Consider the following 16,715-nt stretch of genomic DNA (forward strand, 5'->3'; position numbering starts at 1 on the left):
AGGAGAAAGTTTTTTGTGCAGCCTTAGATCCCTTAGATGACATTCTACCACTTCACTGCACACAGACACAGAGAAAAGTAGCGATACAGAAAAACACACAGAGAGACTGTTTGAAGAAGAGATAAGGGCATAGAGGGAGATTATGCCTTCAACCCCGCCCAACCAGCGCTGCTTCAGAGACCAACGCTATTAACACAATATAATGCTGGAATCACTGTGTAAACACAGTCCGACCTGGTCTTCACAAGTCTATCCCCACTGTGCAGGCACAATCTGGGCAGACAGGTCTCTTCCTCTGCGTGTGTCAGCAGCCTTGTGTTGTAAAATGGCCACCAGCCTCCTTCTGGAAGCGCTGGGATGCTGGGAGGCAGGAGCAGAACTGCGTGTTAGGCTACACCCCCTCCATTCTGGCACCTTTCAGCGCTGCTGCTTAGTGCTTTTAATGCCCGCCTGTCATTTCCTCCTGGTCACCCTGCTACTCAGAGTGCCAGGAGTCACTAACCTTCTGCTGCCAAATGCTGCAGGCAGCGGGCTTGATAATGGGGGGAGCTTGACGAACGCCGCAGGCAGCGCATCTGGCTACGCCCCAGAGACAGTGGTCTCTGTAGCTAAAGACCCCAGCGCATGCTGCAAGCAGCGGCGGTGAGGTCTCTCGGCAGCTCCAACGAAGCAGACAGGCAGGGGCAGTGAACTGCCCGTCTGATTCTCATGCTGATCAAGGATCCATTGATTTTTGTAGCAGAGAGCTCTTGTATATGACCAGCTCCCTTGGCACAAAATTAAGACTGACCTGTAGAGGGGTATAGAGGGGGAGGAGCTAGCTACTATTCAAATTTATTAAAGTGCCAGCTCCCAGTTATCCCACATCTATACCCCACTGTACTGAGATTCCAGTGTCCCCTAGTGGATGAAGGCAAAATCATTAGACGGACTAAACAGCACGCTGAATTGGATAGCTCCGGGTGCTCCCTCTCTGCGCTATTCAATTCCCGCTGAATTGAATCGGCCCCAAAATGTTTTATGGAAAAATACAGCAAAGCAAGTATCATCATTTTATTCCTAACTCTGAAGCGGAACAAGTGAAAAATCCCTCACCATGCTTTAAGGCTGACCATGCTGTTAAGGACATTGCCTTGCTCCAGCACTGTCAAAAGTAGCTGATTGCACTCTGAGCAGCTTTCCTCTAACCTGCGGGAAGGAGACACACTGTGTTATCACACCAGGACCAGTGAATCACCTGCTGACATCTGAAAGGTGACTGCTGGTAAATATTGCCAGGACATTTGAACGGCTTGTACCTCTGCATCAGTTGGCACTACTATCTGACACTGAGCTGTCACAGGTGTATTCATTTTGCCCGGAATTTCTATCACATACTTCACTAGATTTTATGAATGAAGCATTGCACTGAAGCGTAACCAGAATTACTAATTGTCTCACTTCACCCACCATCTTGATGTTTAAATTTTACCTATAAAAAGGAGGTGAGCATTAAGGATATTTAATTGAACTCTAATATACAGGCAGTATGGACTGCAAATCCTTTCAGCTGTGTCTTCTTTTTTTGTGCTATCAAGTGGACGAATTATACTTACAAGTGGAGGATTTTGGGGTGGAAATGTTTTTTTTATATGTGTATTCTCTAATTATGCGGCTTTTAGGTAATGTGTGACAATTTTTTTTTTTATAAATATGTTATAATTTATCAAATTATTTTAATTCTTTATGATCCTTGGTTGTTGCGCCCCCACAGGTTATTTAACACCTACAATTCTTTGTATATATTAAATAGGTAGTGTTAGACTTATTTACTGGGGGCAGTGTTTTATATTTATTCTCAATATAAATTATTGTATGGTTTTTGCACCCGGTTATTATGTGAAAAACAAAGGTCAGAAGACTGGGATATGTGGCACAGTGATTAGCATTGCTGCCTCACATCATTGGGCTCATGACCTTAATTCCAACCAGGGCCCTATCTGTTTGTAGTTTGTATGTTCTCCCTGTGTTTGCATGGGTGTCCATTAACAGTCCACAAAACATACTGGTAGGCTAATTGGCTTCTGACATGTGTGAGATGATGTGGTAACAAATATAGATTCTAAGCACCACTGGGGCAGGGTGTGAATGATTTCTGTAAAGCTCTGCGCAATATATGCAAGCTATATAAAAGAATGGTTAATAGTATCGTACATGCCATATAAGTAATTGTGTGGGTCAATTATCTACTTTAATCATACACAAGCCCATATGCCAAACACAAAGACAAAATGGTTTCCAATTCTTTTAAGCCACAAAAAGTATACACTCAGTATGCTACTTGTACTGCAGGATGTTCACTTTCTACACATAGCTGTATCTTTACAAACCTACCCTACAATCAGTCTATAAATATCATATATTAAAGAAGTTTCTATTTGAAACTAAAGAGACTTTATCACCATTTTTCCCTGCTATGTAATTGCGGTAACGTGAACTTGCTACTGTTGAGTGAAGATTTACACATGTATCAAATGCAAATCTAGCTTATTATAAGTTTAACATATGGTAATACATGCTCATGTGGGCAGATTAATTTAGAAGCTGTGCTTACCACAGATCCATAGCAGTGTACAGGCTATTCAATTGCAGCCTTCAGTAAGCCCGCAGGCAGCATTTACCACGGGTTTCTGTTTGCACTGTCCTGAGGTGTGAACATGAGCACTTAACCCCATAGAAATATAATATAGGTATAACAGTGCTCATAAACCTATAAAAAAAACGAGGTGAGAAACAGATGTATAATCCTAAAATCACATTTATTATAAATAATGAATTAGAGTAAAACTATATTCAAAATTAAAAAGGGATCCACAAAAAAATGTCAATAGAAAAACATAAGTTCACTGCTGGGAAGGCTCCCATTTGTTTCAGTCTCTGAATGGCATTTAGGACTTGGTCATTTTGAAATGTTATAGAAGGAACAAACAGCAAATATTTACCAAGTGGTTACTGTTGATGTTTTAAGGCAGTCCCATTAGCTGTATTCCGCAAAGGCAAAATGAAGATGGGTATTCCAATTGTAGCTGTGTGTCCAACAATCTGGATATGAAACGGTATCGTTAGCCACAGAAAAGATATTAAAGTCCAATAATGTGTTGCCACCGATTGATATTTTCTTTTGATATGGTAGTCTTACTCCAGAAATGCGTTTTATAATATAGGCTTAATGCGTTTCACTGGAGAATGTCCCTCCAGCTTCTCCAGATTGTTGGACACACAGCTACAAGTGGAATACCCATCTTCATTTTGCCTTTGCGGAATACCGCTAATGGGACTGCCTTAAAATATCAATAACCACTTGGTAAATATTTGCTGTTTGTTCCTTCTGTAACATTTCAAAATGACTAAGGGCTCTATTTATTAACATTTTTACTAAAATAAAGTGAAAAAGGGTTTTTTCACACCCTTTGCACATTATTTTAGTATCACCTAAAGTTACTACAGGGCAATTGGAGTAGAATTCATAAAATTCTACTCCAAGCCCTAATTATCACTTATTTTTAGTAAGCAGAAAGCATTTCCCATAATTGTAATGGGAAATGTGATCTGGCCAAAGTTATTAAAAATAACTTGTGATAAAATACCGGGGAAAGCCCTGTGATGATAACGCCACCTGGAGGTGGCGTTATCCATGGTCTTCCCTGGTTACCGCACTCCTGCTCCACTCTAACGGGCAGAGCAGAGCCCGGAGCTGGCCACAGTGATCAGCTGTGTGGTCTAAACAGACCACACGCTGATACACTGTAGAAAAAAAAAAAATTACTTCCGTCCAGGGACCGGTGATCGGGGCTCCCGTGATGTCCTCCCTCCGGTCAGCTGGTCTCCCAGCTTGCACTGGTGCCCGGTCGTCACCTGACTGAGTCCCAGTGCAGTATGGGACGTCAGCTGACCGAAGCCACAGAGGACATCACCAAAGCACCGATGACTGCAGGTAAGTGTAATTAAGGGAGAGGGGGGGCCGCGATCGCGGGGGGCAGGGCTTATTGACAGTCAGTCGGCCACATGCAACGGCACTTGTCACGATATTTTTTTGCAAAAATACCGTGATAAGTGTGCGGAGGGGATTCGCAGGGACAGAGCTTTATTGCAATCTCTGTCCCTGCAAGGTATTTGTAGTAAAGGTGCCCACACACATACCGATCTGCCCACGATCAGCCGATGTGTACGATTTGTGTACGATTTCCCTTGAAACTCTCCCCGGCAGCTCTGCACACGATCTCCACACGATCTGCACACGATTTGGTGTCCAATCTTCAAACAATCTCTCCTGCAGTCAGACTTTTTACAGTGCATCGCGTCCTAGATTGTCAGATCTGCCCTACTGCACGGCAGATCTGAAGATGCGATGTGCGACCAGCGGGGACGCACATCGCATCGTGAGTGGGGACTCACGATTTGGCCATATTTTACACGATCTGTCGTTCCAATGTGTCGGAATCAGCTAGATCATGTAAAATATCGCTATGTGTGTGGGCACCTTCAATCCCTGTGATATTGGCTGCATTCGCAATGCAAATTCAGTCGGTAATATCACACTACAATCTGCATTACAAATGCAGATTGTAGTAAATAGAGCCCTAAGTCCTAAATGCCATTCAGAGACTGAAACACATGGGAGCCTTCCCAGCAGTGAAGCTATATGTTTTTCTATTGACATTTTGTTGTGGATCCCTTTTTAATTTTGAATATAGTTTTACTCTAATTCATTATTTATAATAAATGTGTGATTTTAGGATTATACATCTGTTTCTCACTTAGTTTTTTTAATAGGTTCATGAGTGCTGGTTATACCTAGATAATATTTCTAGCTGATACTTTAGAGGCTGACAACCTCTAACCAGCAGCTGATTGGCGAGCGCACACAGGTTTTGTCTATGTGTACTGTTTACAACTTAAACCCATAGCTCCATGTAATTAACCCAGACTCTATGGGTTAACGCGCATTGGCCATGGGCTTACCGCGGAAGAAAAATGGCAATAATTGAATAGCTCCAGGCATTAAAGTTTGAGGTTATGTACCCGCGGTAAGCACCATGGCTAACAATCTGCAATTCAAACCCCCCTGTATTGTGTCTAGCACAGAAAGGCAACCCAAAAGAAATAGTTATAGTAAATATAGATACACACAGAAACCTATCTGGAATTTAAAGCAGTAATCTCATGTAGGGAGAAAACGCAAGTCACTGGCAGGCTTATAAGATGTATGCTGTTATTTACCATTTTCTGATGCTTTTTTTCCCATCAGGCTGCTATCAATGGTTTATGATTTTGAATTGCCATAGCAATCACAGTCACATGGCAGCAGGGAAGCTTTGTAAAAGGGGGTATCCACTAGGCGATTTTGACAGGCGATTGCACGATAACGACGTCGTTAACGTGCAATAGCCCGCAAATCGGGCATGTAAATGACAACAACCAGCGATGCGCGTGCCCGCTGGTCGTTTTTGCCATCTATCATTGCCCGTACATGCTGGTCAACCTGACGATCTCTTCCGGTTCGGCATGTACGGGGAGCAATAGAGAGCACCTACTGTTCTCTTGCTGCCGCTAGACCTCTGTGCAATACACGGGAAAGGAAACAAACAGTCACAGCCTGATGACGCTGGACACTTACAACATGTGAGAGAGTGTCCAGCGTCATCAGGCTGTGACTGTTTGCCTTCCCGTGTATTGCAGAGATGTCCGGCGGCAGCGAGACCTGTGTCTTGATCTGTCTAGACTGTACGAGTGAACGTTCAGTCTAAGCAGATCCCTAGATATACAAACGAGAGCATGATTGCAATGTCGTAATCGTGCTCTCGTTTGTATATCTAGTAGTGGATACCTGCTTTAACACCCCTTGGAGTTCTGACTGCACAGATCCAGCTTCTCCCTCCTTTGCCATAACAGGATACATGAGATGCTGAGAGCGCCGAAAGAGCTTTTTAAAAGAGGAAAAAGACAATTGTGAAGTGTAGCGGTTCCCAAACTCAGTCCTTAAGGCACCATAACAGTTCAGGTTGTAAAGCTAACCATGCTTGATCACAGATGACTTAATAAGTACCTCAGTCAATTTGATTTAACCTCTTGTGCTCAAACATGGATATCTCTAAAACCTGAGCTGTTGGGGGCCTTGAGGATCGCGTTTGTGAACCTCTGGTTAAGTGGATTGCTGCTTTAAGCTATTTTTATTTGATACTGAAGTCTTACATCTTTTTTAAGGTTTCCTTTTCTATTAAGAAGTCTGCCACCTGGAACCATTATGCCTCTGCATTTTCACGATTGGTTTAAAAATGTGACCATTTATAGTGAACATTGCTTACAAATCTGATGGTGATTTATGAAAAAGCCTAGGTCAGTTCTGGCGAGTCTAAATCCAAGAGTTTGCAGCTAAAATACAGGAAGAAATCCAAAGCCATTTGGAGAAGGAAACACATTTCTTCATCTGTTTGTGGTCACTGAGGCTATTCACACCAAATACATTAATATATAGTAGTAGTCACAGCTTTAATACAGAGCTATACTCAACATTCCTCACTGTTTGCAACTCAACACTTCATTCATTTTTCATATTTTGACAAATAGACCTCTACCTCAGGAGAGAACAGGTGTTATAACAAGTATTACATACATACATTACTGACGGCAAAAATGTAGGCAGGGTCTCACAAGCAATAGCTTCCACATGCTAAGCATGGGGAAGTATAGTTAACAAGAATTCTTGTTTTGTAATCAACAGCTCAGGATAATGAGAATAGAAAAACAAAATTAAAAAAAAAAAAAAAAAAATGCTTTATTCTTTTGAATATATTTTTCTTTTTTTTTTACAAAATAGTAGAGGGTTTGTTTTCTCTTATGTTTTTTAAGCCAAGTCTGGGCTATCAGATCTACTGTGCATATCCCTTCAGACTGGCCCAGCAAAAGTGATAAGTTCACTTTTTGGGGGCGATTCAACTATTTTTTGGGTGACCATAATTAATGGGCACCCGAATGAGGAATTCAATTGTTTTAGGGGCTCAATTATCGCGCTTGTGCTCAAAAGCACTGGGTTTAGCCGTGCAAAGCGGCTAAACCCATCTAAGGTAATTGGTGCATCATGAAAAGTGCCCTTTAGGCAGCCCAAAGCAAAAGTTTTAGCACATTTCTGCTCAACACCCCAGGAGGCTGTGACCAGAAATGTGAGTGCCGGCAGCATTAGCGCCCAATCGGAACAACAAATTAATTGCTCCTTCAGGCGCCCATAAAAACAATTGAATAACCCCTTTGTGCTCTGGGCCAGAGTCGTCATAGGTGCACAGTATTACTCATCTGCCTCAGCAAGATTTTATTGGTACATTACAGCGATAGAAAATCGCCTATCGTCGTGATAAGCTTTGAAACATAAGTAGCCTTACCCTGCAATTTATTAAACAGACCAGTGAAAGCGCCATCCTCCGCACTCATATGACAGGAACACAAGATGTTCTTCTGGCAAAATGTCAAAACGCATACAGGCACTTGCTGAACGCTATGTTAGATACTAAGTGAATAATTCCCATAGCCCTCTATTGTACTTTAGGCATGAAATGGACGCAAGTGACAAGAAGCAAAAGCACGACAGTTAGCATACTCTTACATTATCTTCTGGACTATAATGGCCATTACACACAGAACGATGTAGTCAACAATACGATCTCGTTAACCATTTCCCTTGAACTCCCCCGACAGCTCCCCTGCACTCCAGGACACAATGTGCAGCACAATGTGACACAAGATCTATCGTGTGTGATCTATTGATTTGCATATCATTAGATCATGCACAGATCAGGGAGATCCATAATGCTAGAATCTGTGATTCAAAAAAAAAAAAAAAAATGAAACGAGCCGCCATGGTTTTGGAAATACAGGGGACAAAAAGAGTAGGGGTCCCGCGTATTTTCGTTTTGCCAAGACTTGGGATGCCTACATGGAACGAAGAGGATGTGATCCACGCATAGGAAGAGGCGAGTGTGGTATTTTTTTTTTTGTTTTGTTTTTTACAGGTACCTGTGGATTACTACTTGGAGAAGGGGATGTGAATGGCTTCAGGGATACTTGGTGAGTATGAGTGATTGTGAGTGTGCATGTATGTTTTAATAAACTTGTACTTCCACGGTGTGTATGTTTCGTCTTTATTTTAATATTTATTTTGCAGTGGAACAACAGGTACCAGAGGGCCCGTAATGCCCTGCATGCAGGTACTTGTGGTTCTCCACGTACCAGCATGCAGGGTAGGCTTGCTGGGAGCAGTAGTTCTACAACAAAAGACTATTTTAACTCTTTACTTGCACCACATCTTTAACACAATAAACCTGGCTCCCACCGCTCCATGGGTGCCGGGGACAGCCCAAAGCCATCAGCCCAGGCCTGGGGTGCCCTGGAGAGGGGGACCCCCTCCTTCCCAAGGATCCCCGGACTGGGCTGACTAGCAGTCAGGGGTAATGCATTGGTCAGGGGGCCCGGTGAACGGGTTCCCCTGTCTGGCTTCTTCCCCTTGAAGTATTGACAGACGAAACGCGTTGGTACAGTGCTATCCTGCCTTCCTGGAAATTCCTAAAAAACTGAGAAGCTCAAAACATTTTTTCCTGGCTGCTTTAAGCTTTCTCCATCGATTATTTAAAAAAAAAATGTATATATTTATATTGTTGACTATATTTATTCCATTTATATTGTCCATGTGTATGTTTCTCTTTGCAAACCTTTATTGTACAGTACTGCTGTCTTTTTTTAAATAGTATACCTTTAGTGTAATTAACATATCATTGTGAGTTTTTTTTATATATGCATTACCCACTATGCACTAATGACACTTTACATCGTTATTACTTGTTTCTATGTAGCTTGCACTTATTATTGCACGTACACACTTTATTTTTGCATTTTAAAAGTGGTTGAATTACACATTCAATTATCTATTTTATTCTTATAAGTCACTTTGCACTTTTAGGCGCTCTATATCAAATCCACTTATTAATACATTTTATCTGTGACAGAATCCAACTGGCACATTTTTTTTTGATAAAGCTGACACCCTTTTGAAATTAGGGGAGTATATTAAGGTTATCATTGAATAATCACTGTTTAAAGTACCTTTTGTTTACCCATCTCCTATATACCACTCAGTGGTTTTATAAGGGGCGCCGAATTTTCATCTATCTATGGGGGAAATTCAATTCAGTGCGATGTAGAATAGCTGTGGGGGAGAGCTCCAGCAGCTGTTCAACACAACACACTGTTTGGGCGGGCAAAGGATTTCTTCTCGTACCCCCCTGGGGATGCGAGGAGTAATCCGACAAAAGTGCCAGGCACGCAGCTGTTTGCCAGCTTAGCGCGGCACTAACAGCCGCGCGCCCATCACTTTAGTCAGAGAATGCCGGTTACCGCGCCTTAACACCCAGGTTAAGTCGCAAGAACCGGCATTCTCTGACTTACTTGCTTCCCAACAAGGCACACTGCGCATTGAACAGCTGCGTGAGTTCCCTCTCACGGCTATTCATCATTGCGCTGAATTGAATTCCCCCCCAATATATACACACAAAAGCCTCGGACATCACAATGAGAAGTGTCAACTAACTTCACTTTGCACTGTTTTACCACTCTGTACACTGCTAATTATACAGTGACAAGATGATTTTAAAATGATGGTTGTTCATACACAATGAACCACAATCATCTGTGTTCTGTGTGTTGGAGGGGGCGGGTCGCGCCCCTCCTTGCGGCTTGCAAGTGTCTGGACGGTTGGACGACCGTCCGTACACACAGCACGATGCCCCAATATATCTGCAGATATATTAGGCATCAGCTGTGCAGCAGAGCAGAAGAGATATGTCTGAGCGACGTCTTTCACAGACATATCGCTGGTACACACTGGCTGATGGGCACCCGATATATTGGCCAATCAATTGATTGTCTAATGTATCTGCAAGTGTGTACCCAGCTTTAGTGATGCTTCTTGTCCCACTTCACATTAATTTACTAGCAAAATCAATGCATTTGTTTCTCTAAAAAGAGGTTCCCAAACTCTGCCATTACAGTCCATTTTTTAAGGATATCCATGCTTGAGCACAGGTAACTTAATTAGTACCTCAGTCAATTTGATTTAATAATCTGGACTCAATCATTGATATCCTTTAAACCGGGATTGTAATAGCGTAGTTTGAGAACCTCTGCTCTAAGAAAAAGTTGGCAACACCTCAAGTTGCAGTATGCTCTGGCTGGCTGGCCAGGCTGCAGGTCCACAACAGTTACATGGGCACAGGTTGCAGGGCTAAGCCTGCTCTAAAGCTTACCAGATGACTGGTCAGTAAATATAAATTTTCCAAGCAATAGAGATCAGAAATATAGTGCACTTTATAATCTACAAAAATAGAGAACTCCAACTGTATATCTGCATTATTACCAGTCTGCATTGTTCACTGTTTTCAAATTGCTTGTTGCACCACACGCATACAATGGCAGATGGGTCATAAAGTGAAATTAATAAAGCAATACAAGCTCTCTGCACACAGACTAATAATTACAACTGAAGTGACTAAAGACAGTGGGTGACATGACAGGGAGATGTGTGGAGGAATTATCACGGGGATCAAATGACAGGGGCTCAGCAGATAAATGACAGGGAGATGTGTGGGTGCATTATTACCTGTAGCATGGTGAACACATGACAGGGGCTCAATATGTAAATGACAGGGAGATGTGTGGGTGCAGCATTATTATTATTAGCATTACATGCAGCATGGTGACCACATGACAGGCGCTCAGTATGTAAATAACAGGGAGATGTGTGGGTGCAGCATTACCATCATTACATGCAGCATGGTGAAATGACAGGGGCTCAGCAGGTAAATGACAGGGAGATGTGTGGGTGCAGCATTATTACCATCATTACCTGTAAAATGGTGACCATATGACAGGGGCCAGAAGGTAAATGACAGGGAGATGTGTGGGTGCAGCATTACCATCATTACATGCAGCATGGAGACATGACAGGGGTTCAGTATGTAAGTGACAGAGAAATGTGTGGGTGCATTACCATCATTACATGCAGCATGGAGACATGACAGAGGCTCAGTATGTAAATGACAGGGAGATGTGTGGGTGCAGCATTACCATCATTACATGCAGCATGGAGACATGCCAGGGGTTCAGAAGGTAAGTGACAGGGAGATGTGTGGGTGCAGCATTATCAACATTACCTGTAACATGGTGACCACATGACAGGGGTTCAGCAGGTAAATGACAGTCTTGGTGGCAAATTTAAAGCCGACCTCCACTCCAAACGTCAGGCAGAGCGCCACCAACAGCAGGTTCTTGCCCAGGCTATCCGGACGGGCAGCGGCTGCCGGTAGGTCCCCGTCCCCCGGCTTCCCCCTGGTGATACGCCTCAGAGAAAGCCCAATTTCCAGCAGCGATACCAGCAGCAGGACCAAGGTCTCGCTGAGGCGCTGCCCTGCCGGCAGGAAGGACGCGCACTCCGGGCCCCCATTGCCGGCCAGGCTGGGGTCCACCCCTCCGTACAGCCAGTCCGAGTAGCGGGACATGCTTCCCTCAGTCAGCAGCACACCTCCGCTGCCTCCTTCCTGGCGGAACATCAAATGCACGGGTGTCTCAGTCAGTCAGGGCGGGAGCGGGGAGCATCCCGGGAGGGGGTACGGGAGAAGATGGCGGAGGGAGGAGGATACGGTGATGTCCACACGTGCGGCGGGTATCCAGCGCCGGTGTGAGCAGTGACTAGTACACAGGGTCACTGCGGTATAGAGGAGGACGGGTGTGTCTGTGTGTGCATGTACACAGGGGGGAAGGACATCTGTAACATGGTATTATAGACAGACAGATATCTAACGTGCGTGCGCATACAGCGCTGCCCGCAACATCCCCAGGGGGAGGGTGTACCTAGTAAGTGCGCCCTGTGTCAGCCTCCTCCACGCACTCTCCTCCATGAGCAGCAGACGGGCTCCTGCGCATTTCCCCACTGTACTCTGTGTACGGTCCCGAATCAGGACCTACGCCTCTTCCTATTGGTTGAGATCCGCCTCCAAAAACCCGCCTTCCCCGGTGACATCACGATCACTGGGACTGCTTTCCTCAGAAATATGTTTCAGCGATGTACAGAACATGTTACAATACATGATGAACCTTTCATATATACAATGTACAGAACATGTCACAATACATAAACCTTTCATATATACAATGTACAGAACATGTCACAATACATAAACCTTTCATATGTACAGAACATTTTACAAGACCCTGCTATATATACAATGTACAGAACATGTTACAAGACCCTGCTATATATACAATGTACAGAACATGTTACATGATGAACCTTTCATATATACAATGTACAGAACATGTTACATGGGAATAAGTATGAATGACTGCGGGTCGCATGGGGGAAACATTGTTACCTTCTCTGCCATCGATAGTGGAGAACCATTTAATTGATGGTCCAATGCCATTCCTAATGTGGCCACTTTCCCAAAACTGATCAGTTTACCCCCCAATGTTGGGAGATAGGGGAAAGAACAAAGTATATGGCTCTTTCACAAATATACTGCACAGTTGCAACGTCAGTCCTCATTATAAGTGCTCTAAGTTAAATGTACATAATAGACGTTACAATGAATAGCTTGGAACTTATAAACAAGCTAATGTGTAGCTTAAATAATGTAATGAAAGCTAAACATCCAAATCAAATGACACTTTGAGAAAGAAAACCATTTCCTCATGTGTTGGCTTTACAATAAGAAAACTTCAAAAATTATCATTTATATGTCTTATGAGATGTATCAATATGTATTGAAACTTTAGTCTTAAACATAGAATATGATATGCTTGAAATAAATATACAAAATTACATTAAATAGGTATCTCGTTTTGAAGTATAAAATAACTTTGAATACTGTAACTGGCAGCTTATTAATAAGAATAGACTGAGGGGCCTATTCATCATAAATGGCCCGGTAACGTTAGGTTACCAGGCAATTCATCATCAGGGGTCCGATAGGACCCCCTGATATTCAGCAAACTCTGCAGACGGCGCTTGCTCTCGTAGCCCCATTCCTTCCTATGGGAAGGAGTTCCGGGGATGCAACTTTGTGTATTCGTGACCCGAGGTCACACATGCGTAGCCGGGACAACAGGGAGGAGGTAAGTAATGCAGCTACTTCTGTAGCTGCGATACTAATGGAGGGGACAGCTGCTTTTCGGAGCAGCTGTCCCCTCACCGGAGCAATGATGAATTGCTCCGGTGTCAAGTTTCCCCCGCTGTGAGTTGGGTACTTAAGTATCCCTCCCTAAGGGGCCTATTTATCATTAAATATTTGCAGGATATCCCCTGAAAACAATAGTTTTAGAGAGGTATTCATAAATATTAAGGATCCCCCAGATGTACTATGGAGGAATAGCTGCAGATACCTCAGATATCTGCTACCGTTCCTCCATTTTTGTCAGCAAATACAGCTGCTATAGGTTTCTATGGTGGTTGCTGTGCTGCCGTATTTACCAAGCTTGCCCCCTATAGGTAATGCCATCTCCAGATAACGTTATCCTATTGTAGCCTATGGGCTACTATTTTGCTAATTTTTACAGAGAGGAAGGAATCCCTCTCTGTCACCCATCCCTAATTCCCTCTGGTGACGCATGCGCCTACCGCCCATTGTGCGCCGAGGACCCGAAACAGGAGGCAGTGTCATAGCTTTAACGGTCCAAAAGATTTTCCATGCCTGCAAGAAAAGAAACAAAGATTAGTAATAATAATACACCACTATGACACTACAAAATTACACAAAGCATTATCCAGACTAATTGCTCAGAGATTTGGAAATGTTTAAGAATGTAATAACCAGGTTAGAAGTTGCTGAAATCAATTTTATAGACTGTAACAGGGGTTTCAATACAGGGGTATATACAAGAAACTGCAAAACCTTTCCCCAGCTCGCACTCATAGAGCCGTATTCAATATGAGCCGAGCCGCGATACTTTTTTGCGGCCCGGAATTTCCGCCTACTTCGCTTGTTTTGTAGACGGAAAAGTATCGTGGCCGTCCCAGCTTTACCCTGTATTCAATATGGAAGTACGCGAAAACGGGACACGGCGAAACTTGAACAGGCGGAAAGTACTGTCAGTTTTGGGGTAATCAGCCTGACACCCCCCAAATGATGCTCTGACATGGGGGTTCCCTATGTACCCCCTGATTTGGCTTGCTGAAGGTATTTGGTGTTTTTAAATGGGCTCAATAGCTGCTAAATAGCATTTTTCTATACTTGATGCAGAATAGTATTTTGGAGTTTTTTTACCAAAAAATAAGTTATCCCAGCAAATTTGGGGTACTTGAAAATGGGGGTCAGCATATTTAAAATTTGCTAAAGTAAAGTTGAAAAAATCGTGATAAATCCACCTGCCGCAAGCACCTGCAATCCAAAAAACACTTGGGGCATACGTGGGGACCCCCCCAGAGTCAAGTTCGCTAGTTTTTAAGTGTGTACCCTAACATTTTTTCTTTTCGCCCCCTTTTCAAAGTAATTTTTTGGGGTGTCCTTAAGTGTTGTTTTTTTTTTAAATGGACACAGTTTACCTTTGGGGGACTGTCTGAAGGCTGCAGGGGGGTTCCCGCAATGTTGCACCCCAAAACCACAATTCTGAACATTTTTCCGCCTCCCATTCATAGGCGAAACTTTTCCGCCTATCACATTGCATTGCAAATTTTTACAGAGAGGAAGGAATCCCTCTCTGTCACCCATCCCTAATCCCCTCTGGTGACGCATGCGCCTACCGCCCAATGTGCGCCGAGGCCCGAAACAGGTTGAATACGGGGTAAAAGTCAAACAGGCGAAAATAACGTAATTGGCGAAAAGTTTCCGCCAAAAACATGCGAAAACTGACTTTTCACCTCAAATTGAATACGGCCCATAAACCGATACAAAAGCTAACATTCTATGGAGTATATTTACTAAATTGCGGATTTTTAGAAGTGGAATTGTTGCCCATAGAAACCAATCAGAGCTTAGTTATCTTCTAGAAGGTGCTTGATAAATAAGTATAATCTGATAGGTTGCTATGGGCAGCAACTCCACTTCTAAAAACCTGCACTTTAGTAAATATACCCCAATATGTAAATAAAATGCAGAATTTTTATGATTAAAAAATTCACAAATTACATGTTAGTACAAATATTTGTCATCAGTACATTTTTAGAAAATTGCCAATTAATTTGTTTCAAAGGTCTATCTATCACACCTGTTATTATTATATTTTCTTTAAATGACACCACAATGGTTTCATAGCACTGTACAGAGGAACATACAGCAAAATTACTTAAAAAGTACATGGGTAATCATACAGGACACTAACAGACAAGTCCACATTCTTACAAATAGGGCCACCATCAGGGGGGTAGAGGGAGTACAGACATAAGGGGCATGAGCTGATGAGGGGGGCCAACTGATGTTAATCATACTTGCCAACTCTCCCTGATTGTCAGGGAGACTCCCTGAAATAGTCACAATCTCCCTTACTCCCTGAAGAATCTATCAGTTTCCCTGATTGCACCTTACCCCTATTCTGAAGCTGTTATATTAAAAAAACAGAGATATATACATTTAAATGGGCTCTTTAGTCATACTAGCCTACTCTCCCGATTTGCCCGGGAGCCTATCGAAAATCGGGTGGAGTTCCCGGACCCCCGCAAAAGCAGGCAAGCCGGCAAACCCCCCTCAATTCTCACACAAATCCCTGCAGCGCGGGGCAGATGACACGATTTGCGCTGAATCGCGTCATCATGATCCTGCCCCCTGCTTCACAATGTCGGTAATCTCGGTCCCCCTATGCCGCACCACACAGCCCGCTATGCCATGCTGACCAGACTGCTCCCTCCCGGAGGGGGCAGCCAGAATATCGGCAAGCATCTCATTAGTGTTATTTCCCTGCATTGGTTATAAAGCACAACTGCTTTGTGGCACATTTACATTTGGATGTAAGTCAGGTTTATGACACGCCTCCCAGATGTAGCAGTACTTTACCGCCGGGCTCATAGGGAGTGTATTCACAATCTCCCTGAAATGCTTTTCAGAAGTAGGCAAGTATGATATTAATGATCCCGGCAGACCTTTGATCATCGACACTGGAGGTTGGAGTATACATATTAAGGAGTAGGCACAAGGCCGCCCCTCACGGTTCCTGCAGGATTAGGAGTGTGCTGCGCGTGCTGCCTTAAGCTGGAAGGCACCATACAATGTTGCGACCCGGCGACGGTACGATGCAATATAACAATACATTGTTATTCGTCATAAACACTGCACAATCCGGTGTACGGTGACGTGATGTGTCATTACTTGCTGCATGTAATTGCATCACAATGTTTATTGCATCGTCCCATCTGCTGTGCAGAACAGCAGATGGGACATGTTACACATTGTGGTATTAGTCCTATTTATCACGCCTGGCGGCACCATCTCCAAGTTGTTCGCACATCATTTGGCTGTCCACAGTGTACTTGAGCACCGCACCTCCATTATTGTGTTTACAATCCAGCAGCATGAGCGTGGCCATGTTGGATTTCATCAGGTGACTGGCCCAGCCCATTCATAGTTCTGTGTATCAGTGTGCGAGTTCCAGACCTGTGTGCTGGTTTCAGCTCCATTTCTGGTCTCAACGCTGAATCATGTGCTCCT

General features: G+C 43.5%; 1 protein-coding gene across 1 annotated transcript in view; it reads right to left on the reverse strand.

The window, feature by feature from the left end:
• The window catches only part of TMEM164 (transmembrane protein 164), a 126,573-nt gene extending 114,560 nt beyond the window's left edge, over positions 1–12,013 (reverse strand). Inside the window, exon 1 of the mRNA XM_088482925.1 lies at positions 11,235–12,013. Coding sequence (XP_088339051.1) covers positions 11,235–11,630 — 396 coding nt within the window. The 5' untranslated portion in view covers positions 11,631–12,013. The remainder of the gene's footprint in view (positions 1–11,234) is intronic.
• Positions 12,014–16,715: the final 4,702 nt, after the last annotated feature.

This window comes from Taudactylus pleione, unplaced genomic scaffold (assembly GCF_031769625.1).
Source record: "Taudactylus pleione unplaced genomic scaffold, aTauple2 ptg000296l, whole genome shotgun sequence".
Taxonomy (NCBI): Eukaryota; Metazoa; Chordata; class Amphibia; order Anura; family Myobatrachidae; genus Taudactylus; species Taudactylus pleione.